Source organism: Ipomoea nil, unplaced genomic scaffold, assembly GCF_001879475.1.
Source record: "Ipomoea nil cultivar Tokyo-kokei standard unplaced genomic scaffold, Asagao_1.1 scaffold0233, whole genome shotgun sequence".
NCBI classification, from domain to species: Eukaryota; Viridiplantae; Streptophyta; class Magnoliopsida; order Solanales; family Convolvulaceae; genus Ipomoea; species Ipomoea nil.
In genome coordinates, this window is record NW_017616661.1 from 327060 (window position 1) to 343701 (window position 16642).

A 16642-nucleotide genomic window follows, 5' to 3' on the forward strand; every position below is an offset into this window, starting at 1 on the left:
AATGTTACACCCCACTGCTCAAATTAAACAAGTTTACACATCATTCTCATAATTTTATCAATGTATGAAAACTTCTAAAGAAATTTATAAGTTAATTTTTACTATATTATTATAACAATATCTGTTGTAATCATATATTTCAAATTATTTATTATCATCCTCTATTGACAGCAATTGTAACAATTGTCATTGATAAACTACCAAAACAATTTGTCTCAACAACAGATATAAATTAAAAAAAAATTAATGACTTCAATGTTGTGGATGAAAAGTATGTACACCACTTTATTACTCTTATTAAATTAAATAAATTGGTAGCTACAAAAAAAAAAAATACATATGTATTTAATTAATTTAGAATTAGAAGTTTATAATGCCTTTATTCAAAAAAAATTATTCATTATAAAAAATTTAAAAATAGATATAATTTCCTTAGTTATATTATCTTTATTTTCTTCAATTCAAAGATTCCTTACCCTCAAATTCATTAATTAATTATATATTCACGACATTGTGCATTGTCTTCTTTTTACATTATCTTGTAATTAAATATCAAAGTTATAATACAAAATATGTTATATATTTATTTACCAAATATATTATAGACATATAATAAATATTAATATTTTGTTCAATATATACTTTCACATGAGTAAAATCCAAAATGGTCCCTCGACTATAGCTAAATTCACAAATTGGTCCTTGACTAATGATTTCAACCAATTAAGTCCTTAACTTTTCAATTTTGACCCAATTAAGTCCTCTGTCTATTTGACCGTTTGTTGACCGTTATCTCTGAGGATATTTTTGTAATTGCAAAGCTCCATGGTATAGATTACAGAAACACTTATAAACACATATCCACGTGTAAACATCCGATTTTCCCTCTGCAGTTAGTGCTCTTCCCTGTCATAATCATTCTACTCCAGATCTTCAAGTTCCGGTACCGAATCATGATGCACACTCTACTGCAGACCGATCTCCGATTCGGGGTCATTTACTCCGACAGCGCGCCACCGAGGTGGGTTGCATCGGGGAAGTGGTGAAGCACGGGCGCCTCATCGACGACCGCTTCTTCCTAATCTGCAAAGGCCAGGAGTAGTTCCAGGTCACGAAGCTGGCCGGACCAATCCATACTTGGTGGCGGAGGTCACGTTGCTAGAAGATCAACCACGTGACGGGGAGGAGGATCTCGAATCGCTCACCTCCGAAGTTGAAACGTATATGAAAGACGTGATCCAATTATCCAACAGGCTTAACGGCAAGCCAGAAAAGGAGGCGCAAGATCTACGGCGGAACCTTTTTCCGACGCTGTTCTCGTTCTTCGTCGGAAGCACGTTCAAAGGCGCGCCCAGAGAACAGAAGGCGTTGCTGGAGCTGGAAGACACGGCCATGCGGCTAAAAAGGGAGAAAGAGCATTGGAATTAAATATCCTCATAGATAACGGTCAACAAACAGTCAAATAGACGGAGGACTTAATTGGGTCAAAATTAAAAAGCTAAGGACTTAATTGGTTGAAATTAATAGTTGATGATCAATTTGTGAATTTAGCTATAGTCGATGGACTATTTTAGGTATTTACTCCTTTCACATGATAATCTATGGCACACATCTCACAACACGTGAAACATGTAGGGGAAAAACTACCACTATCAAATATCAATAGGCGCTTGTAAGATAAAGAGTTCATAGTACAACTAAGATTTCACTCATATACACAACAATGCAAATCTAAAATTTTCTACACCATAATCTCATTGCATGATGATGCCCTCTATGTTACCACTAGTAACCCAATTGCACATGACACGTACACTACCAACAATTAAAAAAAAAAAAACGGACATGTACTGGAGATGAAAATAATGACAAAGCTACCCAAAAGATAATTAAGAAGACTTATTAGAGAAATTTAAATCAAAAGTAGTATTTATTTAGACTAGAGTTATTACAACATTGCAAACATTTATTTTAGTGGCAATTATAATCATTATCTCATATATTATCTTGCATTTATATACATTGAATTACCGATTTATATAAACAAATTCAACATTCAATTACCTATCCATGAACATCTCCTATACATATTGCATTGATATACTTTGAAGTACTTACTTAAAAATAATTATTGGGCATTATCTCATTCGCGCAATGCACGTAAAAAGAACTAGTGTGTGTGTGTGTGTGTGTGTGTGTGTGTGTATATATATATATATATATATATATATATATATATATATATATATATATATATATATATATATATATATATATACACACACACATAATAAGTGGAGAACTATACACGTACTGTTGAGTTAGGCTTCCTTCCTATGTGGTAAATAGCTCATGTTTGGACCAAGCTTTTTGTATCCACTATTTTTTGTTGGACCTCTATTTATCTTGAGTCCTAATTATTATTATTATTATTATTATTATTATTATTATTATTATTATTATTATTATTATTATATATTTATATATAATATAATATTAGGGAAGGTGGAGGGGCGGCAACAAGTATGGGTTGTTCGGCGTGAAGGATGGTGACCAGAGAGGCGAATGCTTGAAAGCTTCTCTTCGTCTCTTTCATACGACCAGGTCAGTGAGGACGTTCTCCACTATTTTTGGCGACACGGCGGCAGTGTGTTCGGCGGGTTTTGTCGCACGTTTGATGAATTTGTCGTGACATTTGTTGAGGTTTTTGGGTGCTTTATTCATCGATACTTTTTGAGAGGTCAACTTGTTTGTTTCAAGCATCTTTGGACAATCTCATAGTATTTGTATTCTTTTGACCTTGCTTGTGGGGGTTGAATATTTTAAGTATGAGTTGGTATCCTTTTTAGGTCTGTGAAACATTATAGGAGTCTTTGGCCTAGAGTTGATGTATTTTGATGATTTTTGGATGTTTGGCTCGTATGGTAGCCAGAAACTTTGTACCCAAGATTTGTTATAGTGGAGTTGTTGGTGGTGGTCCCGTGGTTTTGGGGTTTTCCACATAAATCTTGTGTCCCTTCCATTGTTATTTATTTTTGGGCTATTGTATTATCTCGTATTTGTGGACCGTCACTACTACAGAAAAGAGCTTTAACGTCGGTTAAAAGACCCAATTTAACGTCGGTTATCTTTCGACATCGACTTTAGAGACGTAGTACATAAAGGATACGACGTCGGTTAAACAACCGACGTCGTATATTTTTTAAAAATTTAAAAATAAACTTATGACGTAGGCTATTTGCATATAGCCGATATCGTAGTATTTAAAAAAAAAATTAACATACGACGTTGGCTTTTAAGTTAAAGCCGACGTCGTATTGTTTTTTTTTTAAAAAATAATTAACATACGACGTCAGCTTTTAAGTTAAAAGCCGACGTCGTATGTTTTTTTTTTTTTTTTTAAAAAAAAAAAAAAATAAATAAATAAATAAATAAATAAATATATATATATATATATATATATATATATATATATATATATATATATATATATATATATATACGACGTCGGCTTTTAACGTAAAGCCGACATCGTAAATAGTTAAATGATTTTTTATATATGTATACGACGTCGGGTATTTAGTAAATATCCGACGTCGTGTATATATATATATATATATATATATATATATATATATATATATATATTATATTAAAATTGTTTTATGGTTTCTACCCCAATAACCTGTATCAATTTTCAGAACCTGCGCAGCTAACAATTTAACATTCAAACATCAACTAATTCATTAATCTAATTCAAGCTACTAAAATGAAACTAATATAAAGAACACAATTCATTAAACTAATTCAAACTACTAAACATAAAACTAATATAAGTAACACAATTCAACAAAACTACTAAACATCAAGCCAAATATGAAACTAATATAAAGAACACAATTCATTAAACTAATTCAAACTACTAAACATAAAACTAATATAAGTAACACAATTCAACAAAACTACTAAACATCAAGCCAATAAACATAAACTAATTTTAAACATAAAGTATCAAATAAGAAGCGTTTTATTAACCCATTCATCAATAAGAAAGTTAGACCGTACCGTTTGTCTCTAACTTCATCAATCTTTTGTTTGTTGTAGGGCAATCTTCCTTGTCTTTCCAAAGCCTACAAAGTTCAAAAGAAATAAAAATAATAAATAAGCAAGTATTTTTAAACATTTGAAGAAGAAAGATATATTATTAAATTACTTGCCTTATCCATTTCTTTGCTTAGGTTGTTGGAAACAATTTCCAACATGAAGTTCATCACATAATAACCACATTCGGTGGTTCCTTTTTGTATAGCACACTACATTTGAATTACAATAAAATTAAAATAAATTAATAAAAAACAATAAGTTTGCATGTTTTACAAAGTGAATGAAGTATGTACTTACCGAACATATAGTCTATTTTGGTGAACGATTTCGTTTCTTTCCATTCATCATGTTTGTTGCAGTCATACACCTATTAATATAAGACATAAAATATATATAAATACTTGGCATAACTAGTTTAATAATAACTATTAATTAATTATATAAATTTACATACGTTTCCATTATATGTTTAATGTCTTCACGCGGCCCATGACCAAGTGAATCAAACCAAAAAATTTCATTTAGTCAAGGACAAATCACCATCAACATCCAATGCTCACTACAAATAAATAATTTATTAGTTTTAAGTGAATATAATATATAATAAAAATATATTATATTTAAGTACTTTTATTTAAAACGTAATTAATACTTAATTGAGAACATATGGGGCTAAGTATACAAATTTCTTCCCAGACTGCATGGTGGGATTTATATACGATTTTCTGTCCTCCATATTATTCATTTGTGGTTGAATCCAATATGGATCTAGGAAGCCATACGTGTCTTTTGATGCCAACTCAAAACTAATGTAAATACCCCTATTCACAAACACAACCAATTATATGTAGATTACCAATTATATAAATATAAAACTATTATGAATAAATAATACTAAAGAACTTATTACCTCATAAAGAACTGAACTAGAGAAACATCGATGATCTCCATTTTTAAGAAACGCATTATCTCATCACTTGCAAGGTACAAGGCATAGTCAATGTCTCCCATATATAATACCACGAGTCACACGGACCACAAGATGGTGTTCAAAACGGGTGAGCTATTGAAAATGCCTTTTTGCATCCATCAGTCAAAGAATCTGGATAAGCTATAGTGAATTCTTGATGTACGGATTGCACACCCGATTGAAAAGTCAATTTGGTCTTTTCTTTTGACTGTGAATTATAATACAAGTAAGAATTATTATTTTAAAAATTAAATTACTTACTATTTTAAAATAGAAATATTTTCAGTGTACATACCGCATCAGCTTCAGTACATAACTCTACCAGCTTCTTTGGCCAAGCAATAAAGTGTTGAATTGCATCACCTACAAGCTGAACCTCACTGGTGGGGATTGGTACATGTGCACTTGGATCACTAACTTCATTTACGCTCACCTTCACATGATTTATATCCAGTACAACCCCATGAACATGTCCACCACTGTAAGCTATCCCATATGCCACTGGCCGTCTAATTGGATCTTCTAAGAACAATTGACATCGTGCCCCTAACTGCATTAATTTTTAATTAAGATTCATATAAAATTTTATTGACAAATAATAATAAGATTAACTATAAATGAATACTTACAGCCGGTAAATTACTAAAAGAGTCCGGGAAACTAGCTTTGTCACTTCGAGATGGTAGCTCAGCATCTACACATACGTCATTCCCCTACTTTGATTGTACAGATTGGTGAATAGGAGTCTACAGAGAACTAAATTGTAGCATCATCTGAGCCATGCGTGCCTCAAATTGATCAGTTAATCGTTGACTCAATTCCTCCTGCTGAGTAATATTTTTCTGATTTTGTTTTTCTAGCGCTAGTGCAACAGTACCATCAAGATGTGCATCAACAACAGCATCAAGACGTGCATCAACAGCAGCATCAACCAATCGTTGAACATTTTCAGGAGTCTTTTGGCGACGTTTTGCATGACCAAATACACTTTTGATGCCATGTCCTCTTCCCTGGCTCTAACACGTCCAGAATGCTCATCAGTACCCAATGCAACAGTCAATGAATCTTGTCTTCCATCCTCAACAAATTCTCCTTGAGAAATTTGCAACTCAAGAGCATCCTAACATATATAAAAATTATTCAATAATAATTACTATTACTGTAGCAAATGACAACATATTTACTTACAATTTTTTCCGCCACCAATCTAGTTGATTCAGTGCGATAATTTCCTGACTTGTCAATTCTTGTTTTCTTCCACTTTTCGGCTCTACATGGAGGACTCATTGTATACGACGGATCTGCATCTGCACATTCTTGTTTTTCTTTCAACTTCTCATCCATCATAATCTTTTCCAACCTTTTATAACCTCTTCGAGCTAAAAGATGTGGATGAATATTCTTAGCTTGTATGTCTTGATATTTTTTTCTTTTTGCCTATATATATACACAATATTAATCAAACTCATTGATTGATGGAAAGTCATTGATTGTGCAAAAAAACATTGCATGCAACTTAAAAGTCTCCTTTCGGTATGCGTCAAACACTAACACACCTTCATCCCATAATTGCTTCAAGTCATCAATCAAAGGCGCCAAAAAAACATCTATATTATTACCTGGTTGTTTTGGCCCAGAAATCATCAAGCACAATAATATGTATTTGCGTTTCATACACAACCAAGGGGTAGATTATAAATTATCAACATAACTGGCCACGAGCTATGCTTGCTACTTAGGTTCCCGTGGGGGTTAATACCACCAGTACAAAGTTCAAGTCTAAGATTTCTCGACTCGAGGCCAAATTTAAGAAATGCATTATCAAATGTTATCCATTGAGAAGAATCAGCCGGGTGTCGAAGCTTGCCATCAGAAATTCTTTCATCTGCATGCCATGTTAAGTTCTTCGCATCGCTTGGATTTGCAAACATGCGCTTAAATCTTGGAAGAATTGGGAGATACCACAAAACTTTAGCTAGTGGACTTTTCAAACGTACTTTACCATTCTATCTTGTTTTATAACGAGATGCCCCGCATATTGGACATGCATGCAAGTCTTTGTAATCATTCCTAAACAATATGCAATCGTTAGGGCAAGCATGTATCTTTTTGTATCACATACCCATGGGACACAATATCTTTTTGGCATCATAGTACTCTTGGGAAGTTCATTACCATCTGGAAGCATATCATTTACAATTTTAAGTAACGCAGTAAAGCTCTTGTCGATCCACCCATTCCCAGCTTTCAAGTTGAATAATTTTAATACATCAGATAATCGGGTATATTTACTACACCCTGGCCATAAAGGTTGTTTTGAATCATTCAATAATTCATCCAACTCATTTGACCGATTGGTAAACTCTTCTACAACATCGCGAAACATTTCATCCAACCGATCTTTAGACTCATCATCTTCATTGTCAACATACATGTTAGATGTTATAGCCACATCGCTTTCACCGTGCCAAATCCATTGTGTATAATATGGATTAATCTCATTAATGATTAGATCATCATATATGTCCTCTTCACCTAATCTTTTCTGATTACAACATTTCTTACAAGGACACAAGAACCTCTTATTACTATTCGGAAGGTTATTCTTTGCAAAGTGTAAAAAATTTCTAACTCCATTTTTGTATTCCTGACTAAGTCGATTAGCTTTCATCCAACTTTTATCCATCACAAGCCAACCCAAAATAATAATAACATTTGTTAACATTATTTTAACAAATTTCTATAATAATAACTACTTCAACAACTAAAATTTCACAAAGGGGCCTTATCTTTTCCATTTTATTTAGTAATTGGGTTTCTAATGTTTAAAATGGCATGCCCTTTTCTATTGGTTTAAGTGTACCGATCATTATCTAAACAAATAGGTGTTAGATGTGCCTAATATAGATAGCAAACTAAACTCATTTATCTATTAACCCTACTTAAACATTTGTTAACACTTTTTAAAGAAATTTCTAAAAATAACAACTACTACAACAACTACAATAATTCTTAAAATTCAACATCTATATAAAAAAAAAATCCTAAATTTTCAAATATCCACACAATAATTTATACAATTCAAAATATCAAAATAGATACACAATTATTCATAAAATACAATAGTTCATAACATTTATAAATACCAATTGCTAAAAATTGAAAATATATAAACAATATTTCTAAAAATTACAAATGTACACACAACAATACATAATTTACCGAATAACTCATAAAATTAAAAATATATACACAGCTATATTCTTAAAATTTCAAAATATACTAAATAATAATTTATAAAATTCAAAAATATATATAAAAAACAATTTTTTTAAAAAAAAAGACGTACCTGACGGACGAGCAGCGGACGGCGAGCTCCGACGTCCAGCGAGCAGCAGTGGCGAGCCGTTGACGTGCGGCAGGCTGTGGCGGCGAGGTGACGTCCGGCGATGCTTGGCGTGCTGCGGCGTTCGATGGCAGAGACATCGGCGGCCTGTGGAACGTCGGCGAGCTGTGGATGGCGGCGAGCTGTGGATGCCGGAGGTGGCGGAGGTGGCGGTGTTGGGTAGGAGGAAGTCAGGTGTTGGCTCTGATCTATTAATCTGGACGATATGATGGTCTTCGATCGTGCCCTAAGTTAATTTGAACACTATACGACGTCGGCTATACACTTAGCCGACGTCGTGTATATATATATATATATATATATATATATATATATATATATATATATATATATATATATATATTTTATTTATTTATTTATTTATTTATTTACGTTACGACGTCGTAACTTAAGTAAATAAATAAAAAAAATTTAAAAAGGGGATACGACGTATCTTAATTAAATAAAAATAAATAAATTAAAAACGGGATACGACATCGACTTTTTTGTTAGCAAACGTCGTATCCTATTTGAATTTCTTCTTTTTTTTTAAAAAAAATTTAATTCATTTACGATGTCGGCTGAATCAATCAGCCGACGTCGTATATATTTTATATTTTATAAAATAAAATTGTCAAAAATATTTAACGTAAGTTTTTATAAAAAAACCGGCGTTAAACGACTATAGACGTTGTAATGAATTTTTGTAGTAGTGCGTATTGGGGTCTGCGATTTTTATTTTCACGGGAAGTGAGATTTTTCCTAACATGTGCAACATAAAAGTAGGAAAGTGTGGGATAATGGCCACCTAATAAAATAAATATTTATAACAATTTACAGTTTTTAATACATATGAGCGTTATTCAAATTTTCAAAACACATAACACGTACGCCTTCATTCCAGACGCGTTTCCTTGTTTCATCTCCACCTCTGAACGTTCCCCTCTTAATTATAAATGTTTCGAAAGAAAATTATAAAGGATAAGAATTAAAATCATTGAAGGTTTGTAAGGATGTATTCAATTTAGAATTTTAATGATTTTTGTAGACTTTTTAAAATAAAAAGTTGATAAAAGTCTATGAATGTTTTTTATATAGACTTTTATAGAGTCTTATAAACTTTTAAAAAGTTCTGAACAACTCTATGAAAGTCAATCAAAGTTTATTAAAATCTATTACAAAAGTCATGATTGAATACACCCCTCTTTAGTATCCAATTTGAAAAAGGTTCGCCTTCGTGGTTATGTTTCTAAGTAGAACATATTGTATCATCTAATTTAACAAGCACTCAGCTCATCCCGACATCGCCACCGCTGCCACCACCGTCACCGCCGTCACCGCCACCGCCGCCGTCACCTCCACTGCCGCCGCCTCCCCAACTGCCACCGCCGCCGTCGCCGCCTCCCCAACCATCGCCATAAAAACCTCCAGAATTGTCACCATCGTTACCGCCACCATCACCATCACCATCTTCTCCTCCTCCTCCTAATTCTCTTCCACCGCCACGTTCACCGCCTTCTCCAGCAGAGCAGCCCCCATTTTTAGAGTTACAGCAAGCAATGATGACTATAAAAATCATCATTACACCAATACCCAATATAATAAAGAAAATGGTGTCCATATCTAATAGACGTTGTAGGCTCTCGATCTGTGTATATTTATCATTATCCTATCCAGTATATTTATATAGCATCTCGATCTGTGTCATAGACTTGACTTGGTCGTAGCTAGGTTGATTATGCATGAATCATTATGCTATCCATCCAGTCAATATATATATATCTACTATACTAATAAGAGCCCAAGAAAGTTAGACCTATAATGGGTAGAAAAAATGGCAGTCACAGATTTTAATCAAATGAATCTACTATACTAATAAGAGCCCAAGAGAGTTAGGTCTATAATGGGTAGAAAAAATGGCGGTCACAGATTTTAATCAAATGAATGACTCAGATTGATTAAAAGATTGATCAGATTTAAATTTTACACTAAAATTTCCTAAAATACCCACACAGCGTTACTAATTCCGTTAAAATTTTAAGAATTGCCGTTAGTTCACCGTTAACTTACTCATTGATTTCAATAAAAAAAAAAAAGATTTTAGGTTCGAACCTCATCCCAATCAAAGTTGGCATAATTAGTACTCTATTTTACTCTTATTAAATTATATAAATAATAATTTAGTAGTTACAACAAAAAATAATACATATGCATTTCTTTAATTTAGAATTATGTGTCCACAATGCCTTTATTCAAAAAAAAAATTATTCATTATCAATAAATTAAATAAGAGAAATAATTTTATTAGTTATATTGTCTTTATTTTTCTTCAATATAAAAATTTTTTATATTCAAATTTATTGATTGATTATATTCGCTACATTATCTTTACAATGTCTTTATTCAGTGAAAAAAAATTATTAATTATCAATAAATTAATTAAAAGAAATATTTTCATTAGTTATATTGTCTTTATTTTTCTCAAATGTAAAAATTTTTACATTCAAATTCATCAATTGATTATATTCACTACATTATCTATTATCTTTTTGTGCACTATTTTTCTAATTAAATATCAAAGTTATAATACAAAATAATGCTATATATTTATTTACCAAGTATTTTATTAATACCATAAAAAAATTTAAAAAATATAATTAATAAAGCCAACCATATTAACTACTTGAGAGATTTTGCGGCAAAGAGAGTATTCGAATCACACAACAAATTGAAGTGAGAACTACCCCGCAATGTCCTTGTTTGATAATCAGCAGTTAGCGGTTAGCGTTAGCGGATTTGACCAGCGAATTTATTTAATTATTAACATTGGGTAGAAAAATGAGAGCCCAAGAGAGTTAGGCCTATAATGGGTAGAAAAAATGGCGGTCACAGATTTTAATCAAATGAATGGCTCAGATTGATTAAAAGATTGATCAGATTTAAATTTTACACTAAAATTTCCTAAAATACGAACACACCATTACTAATTCCGTTAAAATTTTAAGAATTGCCGTTAGTTCACCGTTAGCTTACTCATTGATTTTAATAAAAAAAAAAAGATCTTAGGTTCGAACCTCATCCCAATCAAAGTTGGCATAATTAGTACTCTATTTTACTCTTATTAAATTATATAAATAATAATTTAGTAGTTACAACAAAAAATAATACATATGCATTTCTTTAATTTAGAATTATATGTCCACAATGCCTTTATTCAAAAAAAAAATTATTCATTATCAATAAATTAAATAAGAGAAATAATTTTATTAGTTATATTGTCTTTATTTTTCTTCAATATAAAAATTTTTTATATTCAAATTTATTGATTGATTATATTCGCTACATTATCTTTACAATGTCTTTATTCAGTGAAAAAAAATTATTAATTATCAATAAATTAATTAAAAGAAATATTTTCATTAGTTATATTGTCTTTATTTTGCTCAAATGTAAAAATTTTTACATTCAAATTCATCAATTGATTATATTCACTACATTATCTATTATCTTTTTTTGTGCACTATTTTTCTAATTAAATATCAAAGTTATAATACAAAATAATGCTATATATTTATTTACCAAGTATTTTATTAATACCATGAAAAAATTTAAAAAATATAATTAATAAAGCCAACCATATTAACTACTTGAGAGATTTTGCGGCAAAGAGAGTATTCAAATCACACAACAAATTGAAGTGAGAACTACCTCGCAATGTCCTTGTTTGACAATCAGCAGTTAGCGGTTAGCGTTAGCGGATTTGACCAGCGAATTTATTTAATTATTAACATTGGGTAGAAAAATGACCGCCAAATTATTAAATCAAATGAATGGTTCATATTGTTCAGGTTTTAATTTTTTTCTTTTAAGATTTTCTAATTTATCCATAATTATATGATTATCCATTTAACTTTTCTGTTAATTCACCGTTAGTCTAATTATAATATTAAAGTCTAATATAGAATTATAACTACACCATTAATCTAATTCTAATATTAAAGTCTTAATAGAACTTAACCACAAATCCTAATGTCGGAATCTCCTCAAACAATATTAGTATATATTTAATATTTTATGCCCTAATTTTTATTTGTTCTCCCTTATGTCCCGTATTTGGTTTCAACCATACCTATACAATTATTTTATTGACAATTATAATCAATCTTGACTATATTATCTTGCATTTGTAAACTTAGTGGGTAGTATTTGTGAGAAGGGACCAAGGTTTGAACCTCGGCGGCGACAGTGCGGGAATTATGTCCAAAGTGGGCAGATTCCTTGTGCGTATCAGCATTTGGCCCTGTCTGCTGAACCATTGAGTCACCGTGATTTACAACTTCCCACAATGCTCTGTCGGGTCGGAGTGTGGGGGGCCCTTGGGGTTGGGGACTCAACCTTTGGGCTTTGGGAGAAGAATTACCTATTTAAATATGCAAATTCAACCTTCAATTATCTATGCATGAACAATTTCAATATAATCCTGCCTTAATATACTTTAAAGTACTTATTTAAACAAAAAGCATTGGGCATTATCCCAATCGCGCAATGCGCGTAAAAAACTAGTATATATATATAGCGTCTCTGTGTCGACATAGACTTGATTTGGTCGGAGGCTCAGAGCTAGGTTGATTAGTACGAGTGGGCCAGTGGGGCACGAGTAATTCAGTTGGATTTTGTAGGGGTAAATTATATCGTGGTTCACAATACACTGTGAACATTGGTTTAACATTCAAAATTTGACTACACATACACATAAACACAATATATTGAATATAAATTCTGTGTATTATGTTAAGTATTTATGTGTCATCAGTTATATAATACACAAAATTCATATTTGTAATACACAGAATTCATGTTCATAATGCACAGAATTTATGTTCATTATATCATGTGTATGTGTATTATGAACATGAATTCTATGTATAAAACACGATATTGTTAGTATAAGTTTGTATTTAATATTTATTATGTGGCTTAGAATTGTTGTACTATTCTATAGCCTATAGTTTAGGGATCTATTCTTATTGTATCTCTGTAACGAGTTCGAGTTTCAGTTTCAATTGAATCATTCTTTCCAACTCATCTGGTATCAGTTTAGCCAGGACCATCCTCTCTCTCCTCTCACCCAAAATGTCTAGCAATTCGTCGGAGCGTACACCAACAGCCACCACCGTGTCCTCCCCGAATACCACTCCCAACACCCTGAACTCTGCCCACCACTTTGTTTCCCTAAAATTAACCAATCGTAATTACCTTTTTTGGCGTACCCAGATTATCCCCTTTTTACGTGGACAAGGCCTATTAGGATTTGTGGATGGCTCAAATCCGTGCCCGTCTCCCACACTGGAGACTCCGCCTAGCGATGCATTGAGCGATGGTATCACCGTCTCTGTTAAGACAAACCCGGCGCATGGTGTGTGGATGCAACAAGATGCGTCGATACTCTCCTTGATTATCTCCTCATTATCTGAGGAGGTTATGCACCTAGCAGTCGGAAGATCAACGGCTCGCGAGGTGTGGACGGCGATCGAAACTGCCCTCGGATCTTCTACGCGTGTGCGGTGTCTCAATCTCTTAGGCCAATTTCAGGCGCTAAGACAAGGCGATAGTACCCCATCGGAGTACCTCGGGAGAGCCCAGCTGCTGGTCGAAGAGTTGGCTCTGGCCGGCCGTCCCATGTCATTGGAAGAACAGAACTTGTATGTCTTCCGAGGACTGAGGCCGGAATTCCGTGCTATCGCTGCCACTCTCGCCATCTCCGGTAAACCAGTGTCGATCCCCTTACTGTCCGACTACCTGCAAGCCCAGCAATTTATCCAGTCCGATGACTTCCCGGATGGTGCTGTGGCTCCGCCTAGTGGATTTCCAGCGGCGATGTACGCCGGTCGTGGCCGGCAGCAGTCCGGTGGTGGTGGTGGACGCCATCATCGTGGCGGACAGGGGCGCAACAACAATAACAGAGGGCGTGGCGGACAAGGCCGGGGACGAGGTGGTGCGCCGCGCTGCCAAATATGCCGCGCTCAGGGCCACACAGCTGCGTACTGCCACCGCCGGTACTCAGAACCGCCTCTCGTCGCCGCCCATGCCAATGTCGCTGTTGCCGGAGACGGACGCCAGCCGACAGACGTGACTGCCTGGTTCCCTGACACAGGCGCGTCGGCGCACGCCACGCCGGACTCTGGGGCGATGGCTCAGATTGATGAATAAGACGGCAATGACGTTCTTCGAGTGGGTAACGGCGCAAGTTTGGGAATTTCTGGTATTGGTCATGCATTAATTCCGTCGGTCTCTAAAACGTTACGTCTGTTTAATATATTACATGTTCCCCAGTTGTCTGTTTCGTTATTATCAGTTAACCGTTTTGCTAATGATAATAACTGTTATTTCGAGTTTCACCCGTCATTCTTTGTTGTGAAGGATTGCAAAACTCGGGTGGTACTCCTTAAAGGATCTAGCTCGGGGGGGGGGGGGGGGGGGGGGGGGGGGGGGGGGGGGGGGGGGGGGGCTGTACACTCTGTATGTTCCGAGGTCGTATTCCGCATTTTTCACGTCCCGTGCGTCGTCTACAATTTGGCATCAACGGTTGGGTCACCCACATGGTCAGGCTCAGCAACGTGTCCTAAAAGAGTGTCCGGTCATACCAAATAAAGCAAATAGTCCAAGTTTGTGCTCTTCGTGTCAACTTGGAAAAGCTTCTCGCTTTCCTCTAGATAGGGTTGCTAGTTCTAGTAATAACATATTAGATCTCGTGTATACAGACATTTGGGGGCCCGCACCCGTTGTTTCTGCGAAAGGCTATCGTTATTTTGTACTTTTCGTGGACGATAGTACCCGATTTTGTTGGTATTATCCTCTGCGCTTAAAAACTGATATCTATAAAGTATTCAATGTTTGGCGGGCTTTGGTAGAACGTACTTTTTCACGTTCTATCAAGTCCATCCAGTCAGATTTGGGGGTGGGGGTGGGGGGGGGGGGAGTATCGTCGGTTACACAACCACTTTTGTTCAACTCGGGATTTCCCATAGGCAGTCATGTGCCTACACACATGAGCAAAACGGCCGGGTAGAACGCCGAAATCGGCATATTGTCGAAACTGGCCTATCCCTAATGGCCGGAGCCTCTGTTCCACTCAGGCATTGGGATTATGCGTTTGAGACGGCAACCTACCTCATTAATCGATTGCCGTCGTCTGTCTTAAAGTTTGAAACACCATTCTTCCGTCTATATCACACAAAACCAAATTACACTTTCCTACGAGTCTTCGGGTGCTTGTGCTTTCCCTATCTGCGGCCATATAATCGCCACAAGATAGAGTATCGCTCAGCCCCGTGTGTGTTCTTAGGTTACCCTCCGTCTTTTAGGGGTTACCGATGCATGGACCTTAATACTGGAAAAACCTATACTTGCCGTCATGTCCGCTTTGACGAGTCCATTTTTCCCTTTGCAGCTTCTTCAGCTTTACAGGGGACGACTCGGAGTGCTGAGGCAACTCAACCATGGGGTTCAAGTCCCGTGTTAACCGGGACTGGCCAGCCTGAATCACCCCCGGCTCCGGAGCTACCACCGGTTCAGGAACCACCGGCTAACCCAGTTGCACCGGTTCAGGCACCTCGTGGACGTAGGGCTCGTGTGAGACCACAGCAACGGGTCCATGTTATGCGTCTACGGCGAATGACACAAGGCACTGATGAGCAATTTCAGGCGCTCACAGCGACCGAATGGCCAGCTGATCCTACCTGCTACACACAAGCAGTTGGTCACCCACAATGGCGGGAGGCCATGGACCAAGAGTTTAACGCACTGCTACACAATAACACCTGGCAACTTGTGCCTGCCACCCCGCACATGAATGTAGTTGGGTGCAAATGGGTGTTCCGGACGAAACGTAAGGTTGACGGTACTATAGAACGCTACAAGGCTCGCCTTGTGGCCAAAGGCTTTAATCAAGTACCTGGTGAGGACTTCTTCGAGACATTCAGCCCAGTCGTTAAGCCTACTACTGTCCGTATACTGTTGGCATATGCTGTCTCTCGTGGCTGGACTCAACGCCAGTTAGATGTCCACAACGCTTTTTTGAATGGCCGATTAGCTGAAACAGTTTATATGCGGCAACCTCCGGGGTATGAGGACCCGGATAATCCGGATCATGTCTGCCACTTGCAGCGATCTCTCTATGGCCT

At 35.5% G+C, this 16642-nt stretch overlaps 1 protein-coding gene across 1 annotated transcript; it reads right to left on the minus strand.

Moving 5' to 3' along the window:
• Positions 1-9747: 9747 nt before the first annotated feature.
• On the minus strand, positions 9748-10080 carry LOC109146556 (putative glycine-rich cell wall structural protein 1). The gene has a single exon (XM_019294223.1). It carries the CDS (start codon positions 10078-10080, stop codon positions 9748-9750), a length of 333 nt encoding a protein of 110 aa, XP_019149768.1.
• Positions 10081-16642: the final 6562 nt, after the last annotated feature.